We start from the raw sequence: 16,709 nt of genomic DNA, 5'->3' as shown, positions 1-16,709 counted from the left end.
CATTGTTCCTTTAAATTTCCCAAGGGACTGGGGAGGAGAGAAGGGCATACTTGGCATCAAAATATCCTCTGGTTCATTACAATAATCACAACATATTCCCTTCATCTCAACACATTTTCTTTAACTTTAGCTGCAGAATGACATGAATAGCTTGGGCATCAAATATTTTGTTTTCCGACAAATCTATACTTTATTAACCATTTTTTTTTTATTAGAATTTTTCTTATTTACCAACATGTTGTTTCCTGGGAATTGACATATCATTCTCTTTTCATTTCACAGAAGCCCTAATAATACCTAAAAAAACTGTTTGATATTAAGGCACAATAAATGGAAGATAAATGGTCTCTGGACATCTGCTATTATGGCTGGCAATGCTCTGTATCAGTGGATTGGCAGGTTTAGGTCCTGAAGCTATAAAGCTCTACCTTAATAAATGAGCCAAATAAAAAAAAGAAGAATTACTTGATGGGAAGATTGAACATGAAAAATAATGGCAATAAAAGCAGTTAAATTGATGGCCATCTTCATTTTTCTTTTATTTATAGTTGCTCAGACACGTGTATATACAAATACAGACCTTTAAGATTTTTTTCCTCATATACTGTAAAGCAGGTCAAAACAGCACTCGCAAGAGTGCAACGAAACTGCAAAAGCAGGGCAGTACGAATACAGGACCACACTGAGCCAGACTTTCATATCCAGATGCACATACAATGGGTGGTTTCAATATGGATGTCTCGGTTATGGGCATGGAAAGCCAATTTCACAGATGTAGGGGTAACCTCCAACATGCCAGCATCTAATGTACTGTACAGACAAAGGCAGAATACCTGTGTTTGGGAGACTGGCTTTTAATTCTTGAAGCGTGGGCAAAAGCATGGAAAACCAAGTTGTCTGTATCCATCCAGTGCACAACATAAATTCATAAATGTAACCATGAATGAATGCAGCGGTGAAGTAACGAAAAGTGGCTAGAAGACAACATTCACTGGGGTTTGAGGGAACTTAAAACAAAAAAACAAAACAAAACAAAAAATTCCTAAGGTTGTTGCACCAACAGGTTATGGACCTTTTTTTCTTAAATGGCACAATGAAACCTTCCTTTTAATTCAGTTAAATGGGTACACATAAAATCCACATTTAACAAAGTTTACAAAAACTATACCAACAAACTTTTTTTTTCCCATTCAAGTCCATGCGACATGCCACACATGATACTGGCAAGAGTCCATCATGAGAAGTTGTCCATGTGATGAGATCATAGAAATCTGTAAGCTTTTACTGACCAACATGCTGAGATACACAAGGCTCCAACGTCAGACCCAGTAACATTTAAGACAAAACATTGATCATCGAAAATCCATTTTCTTCTGTTCTTCATGTTTCCTCAAAAAAAGGCAGTTGAGAGAAGCACTTCACAGATTTGTCCATGTGTACATTATGCACGTCAGTTTACAGATTAGTGTGGGATCAAGGCGTCGAAAGCTTTTTAGCATCAAAGATCACTTAACAGGTTTGTATATCCCATATCAGGCATAAATTCTACCTTGTTTTATAAAAGACATAAGAATCAAATTAATACTTTAATATCAAACACTATTTACAACAGAGCTTTGCTAATAATACAGAATTTTAACAATGAAGTGTCTTTTTTTTCATTTGCCCTTCAGAAAGGTACAAAAACAACATACTAATAAACTAACACTAGATGTTATATTATTGACTACTTCAGGATACACAGTATCCACTTAACATACTGATCCTTATTTCCCTGTTCCAGAATTATAACAAATGTGGGCCACCAGGTGTGTTGTACCACATACATATATGAGGCCACCAAAAAAAGGAAATCCCACTTTAGCACCCTCAGCATTATTAGCTAAGGTAAACCCCCCTTTTTAAAAAAAAAAAAAAAGATTTTCCAAACCATTAAAAACATGCTAGGAAATTCATGAACAAATATGAAAGTGGGCAGAAGTACAACACCACTGGGGGCTCTCAAATTGGTTCCAGTTAGTGTTTCTTTGTTTTTTGTTTCCCCCAAACACTGTAACTAGACAGTGGCCACCTGGATGAATGATCTGGCATGTGCAAAAGAAGGAATGGTCACCTTCCCCCATAGACAACATTTACAAAGCTAAAATGCAAGTCATCAGCCACAGTTGTTATTATCATAGGACATTTGAGGCCACAAGCATAGCAGTTGCAAGCATAGCGGCTCGAAGATAGAAACAAACCAAGTGAGGCACTGATATTTTCTATTTTGTCGGAGGTGCTCAGATCTGCCTTCCTAACGGCGTGAACATTAAAAACTCAGACAGAACTGTGCTCCAGTATTTGTATATCGCCACTCTTTTTTTTTATACGTTTTACTGTATTGGTGCTGGACAGATTCGTTTTTCCACTTAATACTGTATGATGTCAGATCTCCCTCTGATTTCCTTTTAAAGCATCTCTACTGAGCAGTGTGATGAACCCAAGAGAAGCAAATTTAGGCTTTGTGATAGTTACTAAGGTTAGCTACAAAACAAAACACATCTCTGACCTTTCCTCATCCTGCTCTACAGTTGATGAAGGGCAACAACTTCACTTCCTAGAAACTGTGTACGTCCAACATGTCCTTTATTTGCTGAACACTAAAAGGTTCCCTGACTCGCATAGCATTATATACACTCCTGTGAAATCTAAATTAAATTACTGCATAGCATTTTGTTAAAACAAGAATATATATAGGAATATATATATAAATCTTTTTCAATCTGACAAAATAGAATTTAGCCCAAACTAATTCTCAGAGCTGACGTCTAATCAACCTTACAGTGAAATGTTGTTTATAAATATAAATATCCACTAATAATTTGGCTTTCCAAATTGAATTGCTTTTCCTATCTAGTGCTTGCATTTTGTATTTTATCCGCTCTCAACTGGCAGCTGTTTTCCTGAGCTAGAAATCTTCTCTCCGTCAATAAAACAGTTGCACACGACATGTTACATCCCTCTTAACAAACCCCCACTGCTGATAAGAAACACCAAACTATACTCCCCGGTTGTGTACACTCCACATTTTTTTTTTTTGTGTTATCCCCAGAGAAAACAGCCATATCTTTTCCTTAATATTTCCCCTCCAGTCTGACATGGCAACACAATGCCTTGTGATCATCTTAAAGTATTGAGTGAGAAGCTCTAAATATTGCATTGGGGAGTGAAATCCTCCCAGGCACACGTTCAATTTTCTTCCAGCTTGCTGACTGCACCTGCCGTTATTCCTTCTCCACTCTGCTTTGCTGACAGAGTGAGCTAACATTGGGAGGGTAACGGGAGGAGGGACGGGGAGGGTCAATTTATCTTTCAAGTTTCAATGCACAGGAAAATAAGAATCACTAAGTGTCAAAACAGGATTTGGCATCTTAGTTCATGGATTTTTCAGGAACTGGCTCTCCCTCTTGGTTTTCAGTTCTTTATGTAGTGATTGATAAAAAGATCATTTCCATATCCCCTTCACTGGTTGGGAGTTTCGGGGGAAATTCTCTGTTGATCCTGGACCTGATGTTTTTTTGTTTTTTTTTTTTTATTCCTTGGGCACAAAATGCTATAAAGCCAAAAGTGAGGCTAAGAAAAAAAGTACAATTGGCAAAAGTAGACTTGTTATCGTTGGCCGTTCTGCGTCGTTGTCACTGCGGGATGGCTCTGCAGACTCGTGTACAGTATCATCTGAGCAAAAGAAAACAGAAAAAAAAGGTAAGTTTTGCATTTTATAAACATAAGAAAATCTCAAGTGATTAAAACATCACTTTTTGTAATCCACCTCCTTTTATCTTTTGATTACAATAATCTGGGCTGGCTATTGCATGCATTTGCAACAGGCCGACTGCCTAAGACAAGAGCCTCATTACACTTAAGAAATAGTTAATGTTTCACAGACTAGTAAATCATACTGTTTTTACAAAGTGTACTTATAATGCTTAAAAAATATTGCTGCATGCAAAGGGTAAATTGAAGGACATCACTGCATAGTACTGACACCATTTCTCAGTGACCTTAATTTAACAATACAAGCAGACACAGAAGGAACATTAAGGTAATACGGTGCTGCAATCGGTGCCATGCGCATTAGTGTTATGTAAAAGCAAAAAACAAAAGTGTCAAAAAGCACATATGCATTCATACACAAAAAACAGCAACTAAGTTCATTCACAGGGAAGCCACAAACAGGCATGCAGCAGGATTTAGTCAAGCAAATTGCAGTACTGCTAGTTGTAGCAATGTGGTTTTTCAAGCATGGGCAGTTCATGTTAAATACCCAGAGGTGCCATATACTCAAAACTATTTCACAATAAATTATGATCATTTCCATTAATTATTTTCTTATATCCCCACAGAGGTTTGATATCCCATCCACCGAGTCAGCCTGTTTTCATTTCATTATTTGCTCCCACTTCTTGACAGCAGTAAGAGCTTCACCATGTTGGCCATAATGAAACACAATTATCACGCTTCTACGATTCGTTCCTACAGCAGTGAGCATCTGTTGTTGAGCGAGTCTACGTTTTCAGAATTTCTTAAAATATGTGATCAAGTCCTTCTGAGATAATGACAGGTTTAAGGGTCAAGGCTATAGGATTGTTTTTATTTCCTGTTTTCTTTAATGTAAATATGGTACATTTTTGCTTAGAGATCAGAACAAGTTGTGATGGACCAGAATCTACTTGTTATACTCTACACTATCAAATTTCGAAAACAGGGGAAAAAAAAACAGGCCAGAAATGTTATGCAGAGGATTACTTCCAAAATGCATTGAAACCAAAAATTTGCAAGGACAGCTTTGTTGCCAGGAGCCTACTGAAAAATTAAGGTTCATCACAAACTGCAGATTTTGTCATGGTCCCAGTTTAGATGTATTCCACCATGGGTATCCCATGATTCATCAATTACCTTCTAAGATGTGCCTCAGCAGCAAACACTGCTCAATGATCACATGTAGCATTTTCCCTCCTAGTCTTAGTAACTACAAAGTGTCCGTATACTTTACATTTAACGTAACGGTTACAGGGACACTTCAGTGAGCTATGAAAGAGGCAAGCAGAGAAAACTTGTTGGATAGCTATACTGTTTGCTGAACACTAGAGCAGGAAACGACAGGTAACATCTGGTTCCAAAGGCTTAAACGACTTGACACCGAGGTTCAGGTAACAATGAGGATGACACAGCTGCAATTGAAACCCCATACTAACAGAATGTGATTAGCATGATAAAAACATAAAAGTGAAATTTTGGTCAAAACAATCATTTGATTTGATATACCTTTTCTGCTGTAAGCAATAAAAAAAGAACTTTTCACAGAGATACAAGTCAATTGTACATGTTAAGCTTAGGATGAAAAATTAATAGCTTATTTCAAAAAACCTTATAAAAATAATAATAGTAAGCATCTTTGTTTCACAGGCGCGCGTCTTTGAAATGATATTGAACATCTACTTAATCTGTTTGTAAAGCTTTAAAGACGAAAACACAGCTGAATGCTCACAGAGCCAGCATTTGAATTCTGCAATGGATGTACACTGTAAATGAGGGCAAGGACAACTAAACAAAAGCAATCGATTTTGCAGTCTGTTTTAAATCAGCATCTATTTATATGGTTTCGCACAAGTCCTAAGCTGAAAAACCCTATAAAATAACCTCATCTCCTCCTATATCGTATCTTAGTTCCCCAAAGTGTGAGTGACACTTTAGGAATATAAGGGAAAATGTGTCCAAACCAAACAGCATGTTAGCTTCATGCAGAGGCGGGTGTGTGCTGGGAAACAGAAAGTAACGGAAAAGAGTTATAGAAAAGAAAATGGCATCTGCCCCTTCTGATGCATGCAGTATAATCAGACTTGTGTTTTGCGTAACAGTTTTCATAACAATCCCCAGCCAATCCCCCAAAATAACCCCACAACACATATACACTTAAGGGTATCACACTTAGAGCAGCGCAAATAAAGCATTTCTAACATGCAAGACATGCCAATAAAGATAACGAGCAGCCCTGTTACACGACAAGAACGAGTAGGGTGGTGGGGTGGGACAGGCAAAGGGACAGAGGCAGGTGTTAAAAAAGATTGTCTAAGCATACTAACCTGCTGGTTCTAATGAATTTTCTACTTTGTCGTTAACATCGAAAACACGATCATGAACACCTATAGTTTTCATACAGCTGTCTATAACAGAAATAGAAATAATAGCCAAATATGTTAGTGACACTTGTGATTCCCCCAACTTTGTTTAAAGCTCCTGGCACAACATTGCGCCATTGCTTTTGTAAAAAATATGAAACAACAAGTTAGCAACCACTATATAACCACAAAAAAATGTTTTCATGAGAAATGATAAGAAAAAAAAAATGAAACTGTGCCACAGGGTGATGAGTACAGAAGGAGCTCCAAGGAGATTGGTTGTTTAACAAAGGAAACACCTCAATGTACCAGACCACGCACTAATGCATGCATACTAGAGCCACCCAAAGCTTTCGAAGCAGTGACTTACTTGTTGGTCGTACAAAAACTTTTAGTTTCAGACAGGTTCTTCTTCCATTTTCTGCAACAGTGGATGCTGTAAGAGGGGAAAAAAAAAGAAAAAGAAAACAGTGAAACGATGCCCTTTAGTATGGCAACTGTTATTTACTTTTTAGAACAGAGAACAAACCAGTTCTAGAATAAATCATATTCATCCACTTAATATGAAAAAATAACTGTAATCTTTCAACACATACAGGAATCAGGAAAACTACTTTTTTCCTATAGCATTAACACTGAATCTGTCCACCTAAGCTCAACTGATGAGGATTTTATTACTTGAAATATTTTAAGAGAAATAAAAGAAACCTCTGAATTATTATAAGGCTCTGAATGAAAACACATATAAACCTGAAAAGCAAACTGAAATGTAATTTCTATGCCTTTCACACTCTGTTCCTGGTGGACATTTATTTAAACTGCCTCTCATGATGTTTTTTGCTTCTTCAAAAGTACAATAAAAATGAACATAACAAATTGTGATACATTTTATTAAGTGAAAAGAAACCAACTGACCAAATGTTACATGCTAAGCATGCTAATGTTTAAAGTCATGTGAGAAGCAAAGCAATAGAATTCAGAAAGACATAAAACACAGAATAATGGAAAATTAACACTAACTTGATTTTAATGATACTAATAACAATACATGGCTGTTACTAAAACATATAAAAGTTTCTAAAGTTTTAAAATTGACCAGCTCTCCTGTCTCATAGATTCAAGAGCCTAGATGTATTGTGTATACATTCTCAATATAAGTGTGTCGGTGTACACACAGGTACTACAGGTGCCTCCATCATCTCAGAAAGATGTGTGAGATAGTATATTTGGTGACCCAATATGTACAAGTGTTTTTTTTTTTTTGTGTTTTATCTTGTCCAGGGCTAGTCTCTTGGGAACAGATGTGATTTTCAAATGAGAATACACGTCTGGACAAAACCTGTTAAAAACGTATATAGTGAATAGCAGCAAAATTTACCGCTGCAAAGGCTACACCGACAGGGCTTCTTTCTAAACCACCCGGCCCCAGTTCCTCCAGTCCGTGTGTTTTAAACCAACACTGGGGGATCAGTGAGAGAGCAAAATATATTAAACAAAAAATTTCAAGCTGAGAGAAAATAAAAAGCTAATGTTGCTGTTATCCAATCAGGAGCTTAGTAGCACAAGGTGACTGAAACTTAATAATTAATTTGCACGTTGTAATGAGCACTTCAAGAGTGGAGAGACACACACACACAAAAATATTGACCACCACAGCTGGTGGGTTCCACAGGTTTGAGAATTGCCTCTTTCTGCCATGATATCCTTCTTTCATTTAAATTACTGAATCACTATATGACATAAAAACAACAAATATAATTTAGATAAGCATTGTATGTTATATGCATGTAACAATGTTGTAAAGTGCTGAAGCTATTTTATCATGGCAAGTTTGCATTTCCCATTAGACAGAATTGTTACATTTCTTAAGTTATTTGTTTAGACGTGCAGTCAGAAGATGGATGCTGTGGAGCCTTCTCTCTGATTTTACTGGTGGTGTTAGGCATAATTTGTTGATTTCAGGTATTCTGAGCACTGAAATCTGCACCTCCTGTGGCTCTTTGTTATCAGCTGTCTTAACAGCAGTCCTTTTGATGACTGTAGATCATAAACTGAAGCTTGTTATCTGTGGAACCAGATTAATTAGACCACATCTGATCTTTGTAGTTAAAAATCAAAATCAAAGTCAACGCCCCTACTTTGAGGGCAACAATGAGGCACTGGATTGGTTCAGAAATGTGACACTCAGTTAACTGTCTAATTGTTCTCATCCGGTTTATACACAATTGAGTCATGGTTATCTCCAGACGTATTATATATATATTTTAGGTCTAGCTTCAGGGCTGGCGTGGCTTGTACCCCAAGTTGTCTTAACTGAATCAATCCTGAAATGGTGACAGTAAGATTTGGAAATAAATAGATGGTTAGAATTTTGATTTGTCAATCAACTTACAGTATATTTTCGTGGATAAGTTATCCCGCGAATAGGTCGGGACTTGATTTTATTGTATAATTTCTGGCATTTTATAATGTCGGTCGTATGAGTCGAATATGGAAAACTCATGCTATTGGTCCAAGAGATTACGATATACTAACACACACCTGAGAGAGTACCCATGGACCATACTGCCTTTTTTTTCTATGTGGGTGCAGCAATGTGCTGTATCAGCGCGTGCTCCTAAACTCTCTCTCTCTATTGTGCCTACATGACCACACAGTAATACCCGCACTATTCCGAAGCAACATTTGCACTGATTTGTGGTTTTTGTATCTCACCCCCTCATACACCTTTTTTGTAAGAGCATCCCTTATCTATGATGGAGCATTCAATCAGAAGAAAATATGAAGTTGGTTTTAAATTAAATGTCGTTGAAGCAGCGAAAGAAATTGGTAATTGCGCTGCTGCAACAAAATTCGGTGCGTATGAGAAACTGATGCGAGATTGCAGGAAGCAAGGAGATAAAAAAAAAATTAAAGTGTTGCATTTTTGAACGGGTTTATAAGTCGGGGCTCTGATTTTATGATCGATTTTTTGGGTTTCAAAACCCAACTTATACGTGAGTATATACGGTATTAGGATTATTTTGGATGGTCACCAGACAGCAGAGCCCTCAGAGAAAACCGTCATGAACATGGACAGAACATGCAGATATTACACAGATAGAATTTTACCTGGGAATGAACCCAAGGTCCAAGTCTAATATGAGCATTAGTCCCAAAAGGTTATGTGTTATTTCAGAATTAACATTGGGATATTAAAGTGAATGTTTAGAACAGTATGCACACTATTATCAAACTGCAATATTAAAAATATGATAACAAGGACAACAAAATTTAGTATTGAGCTCAGGCTGTTAAATGAATAAGATGGCACTGAATAAAGTGAATAGGGTGGGCTAGGCACAGATTAAAGTTTATTAGTATTTTTTTTAATACATATATAAAGATACAAATAAACAACGCAGCAGCAATATGCTAAATGGCTATTATTTCTGACTTATTTATTTGGTATTCGGGAAGTGATCTGTGTTATGTGATAATTTAAGTATTAAATTTAAAACCTCAGCATTAACTGTGTAAATTAATTATTAGGGCAAGATTTAATCTATACATTTACCAAAGGAGTAAACAAATGGCTGTACAATGTTAGTGCATTTCAATTACTATGTACTCTGAGGATCTGCCACGGCCAAGGGAGAGAAAATACAATTAGCACGTTCACACAATTTATTACACAGTATCAGATGTTAAATATGCTTACTGCTCTTTGCATGCTTCTCATTTACATTTGTGAGAAAACCATCAAACTTGCGCATGAGAATCAATACGTTAAAACAAACCCTGCAAACAAATATACCCAGGTATAGGAAATGTTTTATATTAGGAAAAATCTTGAATTACTGTAAATTTTAATTATCTTTAGTATTAAAAGGCAAAATTAGTTGGAGCACCTGGTCATGGGGTGGCATGGTGGCACAGTGGTAGTGCTGCTGCCTCGCAGTAAGGAGACCTGGGTTCGCTTCCCGCGTCCTCCCTGTGTGCAGTTGGCATGTTCTCCTCGTGTCTACGTTGGTTTCCTCACACAGTCCAAAGACATGCAGGTTAGGTGCATTGGCGATCCTAAATTGTGCTTTGTGTGTGCGTGCCCTGTGGTGGGCTGGCGCCCTGCCTGGGATTTGTTCCTGTGTTGGCTGGGACTGGCTCCAGCAGACCCCTATGTTAGGATATGATGGGTTAGAAAATGACTGACTTACCTGGTTATGTTTTATAAAAATGGAAAGCTTAACATAACACGTTTTGTAACATTCAAAAAGTGAAACTTTCTCCCTGAACTAAAAGATGATACCAAGCAACTTAATATTTAAGCAAGGGTGTTGGTTTAGCAACCACATATTGCAAGAAAAATGAATGCATGAGAAAGTAGAACACCAAAGCTGGGACTAACTAGCTACTACTGTATATAGACATCACTGGCACTTAAATAGTCACCTTACATATCTATAAAGCTCAACTTGATGTTACTTTAGACAAGCTGCCTGAATAGGAATTGATGTCTTAAAACAAAATCCCCTTTTCACTTGTTTTTATGTAATTAGGCATACAGCTCATCCCCTGCAGTTTATATTTATTGAGTGTTCTTCCTCCTTGTCTGCAACTCAGCATTTGCCAAACTTTGAAAGGCAGTACACCCATCCTATGATTCATAGCCTTAAACAGATTCTATAGCTCTTTTCTCCAGATACCAGTAGTAATTTAGCTCAGGTAATTGGCTCTGTTTAGTAAATCTTCTGCTGACTTTCTTATCTTATGGTGAAACACACAAAGTTTTGCAACACTTTACAAGATGTAACACAGGTGATGCCAAGCACATTAGGAATAATATGACCATGGATGAGCTGGCAGTGCTGGTGGCTCCTGGCAGCAAAGATCAGTAAGAGATAGTTGCAGTTGTAAACTGCACAAATTACCGTGTAGCACTAAATATATATACATCAATATCTAAGTGACATTTACTATAGCAAAGTCCAAAAGCACCAGCTGGTTACGTGACAAGGAAAATATTTCTTTATATCTCATGGGTAGAGCTTAGCCCTAAGTGATCAGGTAGAAGAAATTTACGATCTTGGCCTGGTTATTACAAAATGTTGATGGGCAAATGTAGACAGATTTTTTTGTACCAGGCTGCAAAAAAGTAAACTGCTGTTGGTGCATGACAGTAGCACTTGGTTTAATAGTAATAAAAAATGTTGAGTGCTGAAGTGCCTGCAGCTGGAGGCCATTTAACACCCATTAAGATAACTAATGATGCCATAGCAGTAGATTTTTAAGGTAGCTGCACCCCTTTCATTATGTAGGGTTTTAATATTTAATTATTAAAACGATAATGGATGGTTTCTGTGTATTACACACTGGATCTGAATAATTATTCAGTTTTCTTAGAAATGAATGTGCTTATGCACAGGAAGCAATTATGCATGGATGTACATTTCAGAAATATTTATTAATACAAAGAAACATGCAAATCCTAAGATCAGAGATGCAACTCAAAAGAAATGTGCACTGGAATGTAAAATTTAATTTTGGCCCAGTTTAAAGGCTACTACTGAAAATTATGCAAAAGAACTTAGCAAAGGATCAAAATATAGTTATCAAGTGTAGTCCTAAGCTTTAATCATATTCCCAAATGGCGACACAAAAGGGCATGTCTGCCATAAGGATAGCTGGATTAGATTGTTAAGCAAGACAAGAGAGCAGTAACCTTATAGAAAAAGCAGCGGCATATAATAGTGCAAGTAAAGCAGAATGAATAATATTGTTTAAGGATGGCGAAATCACATGGTATTTATATAGACACATTATTTCAATTACAGTAGATGTTTTGCATGAAGCAAGGATTTGGTCATTTTTTATAGCCATGAATTTGACCCAGTAACTAAAAAAGCTCTAACTGGAATTAGGAACCAACTTAAATGTGGGCCCCACAACATTTAGTATATTTTTAGACCTATTTATGAAGAACCAGAATTTTACAGATGAAATTATGATATAAATCATAAATAGGACATGCTCCTAGTACAGGGATTATTCCTGCCTTGCACATGATGCTTGCTGTTATAGGTCCCAGTTGATGTCTAGCCCTAACCTGGATAAGCAGGTTAGGAAAATGAATGGAAGTCATGAATATTTGTTATGTGAACTCAAAAGCAGTGATTACATGAAAGGCAGCTCATTAGTTCATCACACTTCATAAAAATAAAGACATTCACACACATACACTCCTCTGCACAATTTCGAAATGATGATCAACGTTTGTTTGGCCAGTAAGGTCATATGGCACAGGGGCACTGAAAATATTGATTATTGCAACTATGAACAATCTACTGCATACACAGTGCTGCATATTGGCACAAAAAAATCAGTAAAGGTTTAAAATCTCTCCATTAGAACTATGTGTCGATTTAAGGCGAGAAAATACAAAAAAGTTGCAACAGTCATTAAATTTGGGATTTTATTCACATGGCTTATTCCAGAAACAGAGGTGAACTTTATAGTCTCCCAGTGTGTCACTGTCACTTAGTAACCCATAAAATCATTCTGACTTGACAATGCATTACATGTATCAACACATCTTCTTGGATCACTTAGTTAAGTGTCAGTGTTAATGAATCTTACACATTCTGTGAGAACTTCTGTCTGATGTCCTTTGACACACATTATAAAGTTTACTCTTTTGTGTGATTTAACTCCTTGCCTTCAAAACTGTTTAAAGTGCATTGTGAGTATGCTATGAACACCAGCAAATCTGATTTACGCAGCAGGAAATAGATGCAGAGAACTCAAATCTGCTGCATTACAGGGTAACAAGATGTGGGAGTGAGTGATAACAAGTTCCGAGTAACAAGTAGTTGGCCTATGGGATAAACTCCCACTAAATCACCGTCTGCAAGCACCCTGCTGTTGACAGAAACTAAAACCAGTGCACGCCGTTATCGAACACCGCTTAGAGTTTGTGCTCATAGTCAGGAAATTGCCTCCTTCCTGCGGACCCTCTGCATGTCTCATAGAATAAAATTTACGGTACATAGTATCATTTGATTCTTTTCACCTTTAGAAATTCAAGGAGTTGGTAAAGTCTATCAAGCAAATGGAACTTTATGCATCAATCTTTAATGGCATAGCAGAAAACCTATAATAATGTGGGGTATAACTAAAAAATACTTTACCATCCATCCATTTTCTAACCCGCTGAATCCGAATACAGGGTCACGGGGGTCTGCTGGAGCCAATCCCAGGGCAGGAACCAATCCTGGGCAGGGTGCCAACCCACCGCAGGACACACACAAACTAGGGCCAATTTAGAATCGCCAATCCACCTAACCTGCATGTCTTTGGATTGTGGGAGGAAACTGGAGCGCCCGGAGGAAACCCACGAGACACGGGAGAACATGCAAACTCCACGCAGGGAGGACCCGGGAAGCGAACCCGGGTCTCCTATCTGCGAGGCAGCAGCGCTACTACTGCCCATACTTTACCAGAAATAGAAATTTAACTTAATTCAGTTGTGAAGTATGGAGTTTAACATAAGACTGTCATTACTAATAATGCTGTAATTCTTATTTTCATTTCTCATCATCAAGGGAATATGGGAGCAGAATTTTTTAAGGCTGGATGCCCTTTCTGATACTAATCTACCTTTATTCACCTTTTATGATAGTGACCATATTCTTACTCCAGGTTAACTGGTGATGGTGATTACTTACTGTGATGCAAAACTGTTGTTTCTTGTGATTTTCCCAGCACTTTCGTCCATTACAGCTGCTGGAAGTCTTTTAACTATTTAAATGTTTGACATTAGAGGGAAACAGGACAAATTCTCCCAAATGACTTTCTATTCAGCAGAACTAGAAGCAGTGTAAAAACTCTACATTTAGCCTAAAGGTAATTTTTTGAAATGAAAAGCTTTAGTGACATGGCAGTCTGTAATTTGGCCACTGTGTCATACAGCAAATTAGTGAAAATTTCATGAGAAACAGAAAAATGTCTCATATAAATCATGATGGGAATTGTTAAGAGCAGTGGTTAGGAAGTTAAGATGCAGAAGATCGCTCAATTAGAAGGCCACACACATGCAGTTTTTGCATGGCAAATGGGGATATGCCAATGAAAATTATTTTGTGGCCAAAATAAATAAATAAATAAATAGAAGCAGTCATATTATGGGCAACCACAGGAATGTTTCATTTTTGAAATTAGCTAAATTGTCATATAAAATGTCTACATTGGCAAAATGATTTATTTTAATTATCCTGCAAAAACATTCACATTCAAATAAATCCAAAACATATACAATACCTCAAATTTAGCTCATTATAATGTTCCAAGGAATCCCAAGTATTCTTTCTGTATGTATCTGAACCTAACTAGTTAAGCTAAAGAAGCCATTTTACTAAGGTTGTCATTGTACCTTAAAGAGTCTCTGCATTAAACAGGTTTTACGTTCTCCACCGACATAAAACTGTTGTCCTTGGAGAAGGCTGTCACTACTTTCAACATTACTTAAGTTGAGATCAGAATGTCCCTAATTGTGTCAGATCAAACCCAGGTCCTTGTGTTTCCAGTCCCACTTTGAAATGGACAGACAAGCAGCAAATCCAGCTGAGCTAAACAAGATATTCTGTAGTCTGGCTTAAGCTGATATTATGTATGGAAACAGTATTTTGATAATATGATAACAGGCCAAAACATCTACATTTTACCCTCATCCATGCTTGAATTCACTGCGCTTACTAAAGAGCATTTCTCGTTTGTATCCAGTAACAGTTTTGCCCTTAGTTATCAATATGGTTTGACCCAAACAGAGAACCAAATCCCAGCATTACACTCGTAACATCTGTCCAAAGGCACGGGTGATGTACAAAGCTGAACTGGTGATGATTGTTCAAAGTAAAGCATGTCTTCAGTGACAGAATCACTAATATAATATTACTCCTTTTAACATGTGGGTTTTACCCTGGGCACTATTAAATAAATTGAAGTTATACATTTTTATCCATTCTTGTTTTTCGTGGGGCCAGAGATCGATAACCAATTGCATGTCTGTTGCACATGTGTGTAAGAAGTACACTGTATTATGTGCATTGGAATATATACTGCTACTTCTACTATGACTACTACTACTATTACAGTTTAATGATTTCATTTTTAATCCAAAATTCAGATTTTTCCAATTTTGGCACTCTCTTGGACATCTTTTTAGTAAATCAATAGTAAAGCCCTTTCTGGAAGTGTTCATTGTGCAGACAATGACCTAATGAGTTTTTTTTTTTTTTACGCAGCACGCTGGTAAGTTATCAATTGCTGTATATCAGCAAAAAAATCCTTTCAAATACTGGTGGGACAAGTTGTTGTGTCAAGGAGCTCCATTCTTTAGTACCATAATGTTTAAAATTCACGGGCACCATGTGCTTTATTAGTATGGCAAGTTCCAATAGTGGAAAAATGATCTTCAGGCACACAAATTTAGATGTCAGGTGGTCCAAAGTCTCTCAGACAGGTAAACATAAATGACAAATAGTGATGCAGATCTCAACTGATGGTGAAGGTTTGCTTAATTAAACAATAACATGGACCAATGAGCAACAACAGAAACTTTTTTTTTTTGCATAAAGCCCTACCTAGCTTTTCTTTTTTACATAAAATCCTACAGTGGTGCTTGAAAGTTTGTGAACCCTTCAGAATTTTCTATATTTCTACATAAATATGACCTAAAACATCATCAGATTTTCACTCAAGTCCTAAATGTAGATAAAGAGAAACCAGCTAAACAAATGAGACAAAAATACTATTTTTGGTCAATTATTTATTGAGGAAAATGATCGAATATTACATATTTGTGAGTGGCAAAAATATGTGAACCTCTAGGATTAGCAGTTAGTTTGAAGGTGAAATTAGAGTCAGGTGTTTTCAATCAATGGGATGACAATCAGGTGTGAGTGGGCACCCTGTGTTATTTAAAGAACATGGATCTATCAAAGTCTGCTCTTCACAACACACGTTTGTGGAAGTGTATCATGGCACAAACAAAGGAGATTTCTGAGGACCTCAGAAAAAGAGTTGTTGATGCTCATCAGGCTGGAAAAGGTTACAAAACCATCTCTAAAGAGTTTGGACTCCACCAATCCACAGTCAGACAGATTGTGTACAAATGGAGGAAATTCAAGACCATGTTACCCTCCCCAGGAATGGTTGACCAACAAAGATCACTCCAAGAGCAAGGCGTGTAATAGTTAGCAAGGTCACAAAGGACCCCAGGGTAACTTCTAAGCAACTGAAGGCCTCTCTCACATTGGCTAATGTTCATGATCATGAGTCCACCATCAGGAGAACACTGAACAACAATGGTATGCATGGCAGGGTTGCAAGGAGAAAGCCACTGCTCTCCAAAAAAAAAATTGCTGCTCGTCTGCAGTTTGATAAAGATCATGTGGACAAACCAGAAGGCTATTGGAAGAATGTTTTGTGGACGGATGAGACCAAAATAGAACTTTTTTGTTTAAATGAAAAGCGTTATGTTTGGAGAAAGGAAAACACTGCATTCCAGCATAAGAACCT

At 37.1% G+C, this 16,709-nt stretch overlaps 1 protein-coding gene across 2 annotated transcripts in view; it reads right to left on the bottom strand.

Annotated features, from left to right (window-relative positions):
• Positions 1 to 514: 514 nt before the first annotated feature.
• efna5b (ephrin-A5b) overlaps positions 515 to 16,709 on the bottom strand; it is a 245,279-nt gene continuing 229,084 nt past the window's right edge. Inside the window, exons 3-5 of one of the 2 annotated variants that reach the window (XM_039758879.1) lie at positions 6,529 to 6,594; positions 6,123 to 6,203; positions 515 to 3,714 (exon numbers count right to left, since the gene is read on the bottom strand). In XM_039758879.1, the coding sequence (XP_039614813.1) occupies positions 3,593 to 3,714; positions 6,123 to 6,203; positions 6,529 to 6,594 (269 nt within the window). In that variant the 3' untranslated portion in view covers positions 515 to 3,592. The remainder of the gene's footprint in view (positions 3,715 to 6,122; positions 6,204 to 6,528; positions 6,595 to 16,709) is intronic. The other variant, XM_039758880.1, reaches the window with a different exon arrangement.

Source organism: Polypterus senegalus, chromosome 7 (assembly GCF_016835505.1).
Source record: "Polypterus senegalus isolate Bchr_013 chromosome 7, ASM1683550v1, whole genome shotgun sequence".
NCBI classification, from domain to species: Eukaryota; Metazoa; Chordata; class Cladistia; order Polypteriformes; family Polypteridae; genus Polypterus; species Polypterus senegalus.
This window is presented reverse-complemented; position numbering and strand designations above follow the sequence as displayed.